The sequence below is a fragment of the Austrofundulus limnaeus genome, unplaced genomic scaffold (assembly GCF_001266775.1).
Source record: "Austrofundulus limnaeus strain Quisiro unplaced genomic scaffold, Austrofundulus_limnaeus-1.0 Scaffold1463, whole genome shotgun sequence".
NCBI classification, from domain to species: domain Eukaryota; kingdom Metazoa; phylum Chordata; class Actinopteri; order Cyprinodontiformes; family Rivulidae; genus Austrofundulus; species Austrofundulus limnaeus.
This window is the reverse complement of record NW_013953865.1, coordinates 41,169-43,139: the sequence shown is the minus strand read 5'-3', so window position 1 is coordinate 43,139 and position 1,971 is coordinate 41,169. Positions and strand designations below refer to the sequence as shown.

At 39.4% G+C, this 1,971-nt stretch overlaps 1 protein-coding gene across 2 annotated transcripts in view; it reads right to left on the bottom strand.

Moving 5' to 3' along the window:
• Positions 1-1,971, bottom strand: part of papolg (poly(A) polymerase gamma) — a gene marked incomplete in the record, with an annotated part of 34,226 nt that overhangs the window by 15,245 nt on the left and 17,010 nt on the right. For both annotated transcript variants that reach the window (XM_014032480.1, XM_014032481.1), the window contains 2 exon segments: positions 102-186; positions 292-412. In XM_014032480.1, the coding sequence (XP_013887934.1) occupies positions 102-186; positions 292-412 (206 nt within the window).

Here is a 1,971-nt window from a genome sequence, read left to right as displayed (position 1 = left end):
CTCTGCAGTCGTCTGTGAGCCGCAGGAGGCCTGTGTGTGTGTGTGTGTGTGTGGACAATCCTTACAGGTCTGGAACCGTCTGGGAGAAAAGCAACACTTACTTGTATTTTTGGAAGAAGTTTGGAGGCTCAAAGAGCTTGGACCATTCTGCTTTGCCCTGAAGAATCTCATCTGTGACGCTGAGGCCTGTTGGTGACATCACTCTGAGTTTGTGTGTTTGTGGTGAMATCACTCTGAGTTTGTGTGTTTGTGGTGACATCATGAGTTTGTGTGTCTGAGCCAGTGTTTTACCATGTTTGAACTCCTCGGTCATGATGGTGCGTGTTGACGTGGAGACGTTGTAGGTGGAGTTCTGCTGAGGATAGGCAGGTGTGATGATGGGCATCAGGTGGTATCGGTCAGATGGGTTCACCTAAACCAGGAACAGGAAACGGTTAGATTCCCCGGAGACGTGAGAACGAGCACCGTGCGCACATGAAGAAACTCTGCCATCATTAAAAACCTTTAATAAAATAAAACTTCACAGCATTAAAATCAGTTTGTAACCAACAGAAGTCAAACTGAACAAGAAGTTGGGTTATTTCAACAAACAGCTGGCACCAACAACTGCCTTTATTTGAATAAAAACATTTATTTTCTTTGTATTAGCTTAAGTTCTGCTTAGAAAACTATAATTTACATGTTACAAAGTGAAATAAAAACCATTATAAACTGATATTTATTGGTAATTCCCATGTTAAGACCAACTACAGCCCACATTCTTGTAAAGCATTTGGGCTCACAGCCTCTTTAATAAAAGTCAAACACTGAACTGTGACGATCAGTGAATCCTGTCTTTAACTGTTAAAATCATTTAATTTTAACATAACTGATCAAATATTACTGTAAACACATAAAGAGTTTGTTGAAGACTTTATCATAATAACAGAAGAAATTAAAAACTTTATTATTCATTTATTGTTTTATCCAAGAGCTTTAAAAGAACTGAATGGCTCCACGGCGCCCCCTGGTGGGTGGGCAGCAGAGACTGCAGGTTATTCTTCATCCAAACACCATGAAGGTCATTATGTACAGATTATATCAGAAGGTGTTCTGTAAATAAATCATCCCCTGAAAAACAGTGCACATTAATGTGATTTAAATACTAAAACGTTAAGTTTTTAAAGGAACTTGACAGTTCAGACCACTGAAGGATGAAGACACAAAAATGATTTGTTATTGAGCTATAAACAAAAACCTTTTATAAGTCCGTCCAGAATTCATTTTCTACATCAAATCAGTCCACTTCTTAGAACCGTCAGCAGCAGCTCATGAAAGTAGACATCTGAGAGACGGGCCTGTTACAACCTGCAGCACATTTTCTCTCAAGATTATAAATATTACTAATTTTATCAGCTTTTTCTCATTTTTTATGTCCCTCCTCGCACATTGTGACTTGTTAGAAAAATGAGTTTGATCTAAAATTTTATCAGAAAAACATTCTGCTCCCAGCCCAACATACTTTTTATTTTACTTTGTGGGTAAAATGAAGCAGACAGGTACACAACTTTCTGGATTAGATTTCTAATTTAATTCTGAGCAATAATCCTTCAATAATACTCCAGATCAGGGGTCACCAACACGGTGCCCAGGGGCACCAGGTCGCCCACAGGACACGTTCTAAAACCATCACTGATGGACTGATCAGTGAAGCAGCGCTCTAATTTAAATATTAAAAAAGGAACCAAAGTGTGCTCTTCTGAGCTTTTATTAACAAAACACTTTCCAAATAATGTCAACAAATAACATTATTATCTCACGTTAAACCCACAGACAACAGGTGATTCACTCCTCCTGTGTCTCTCAGAGCCCCTCTCTGTCCTGAGTGCTGCCTGAGGCTCACTGCACACAGTTAACTCCGCCCCCAACCCCCACTGTTCACAGTTAACTCCGCCCCCAATTATTTATATAAATAAAGGTGAGTTGTGCCAA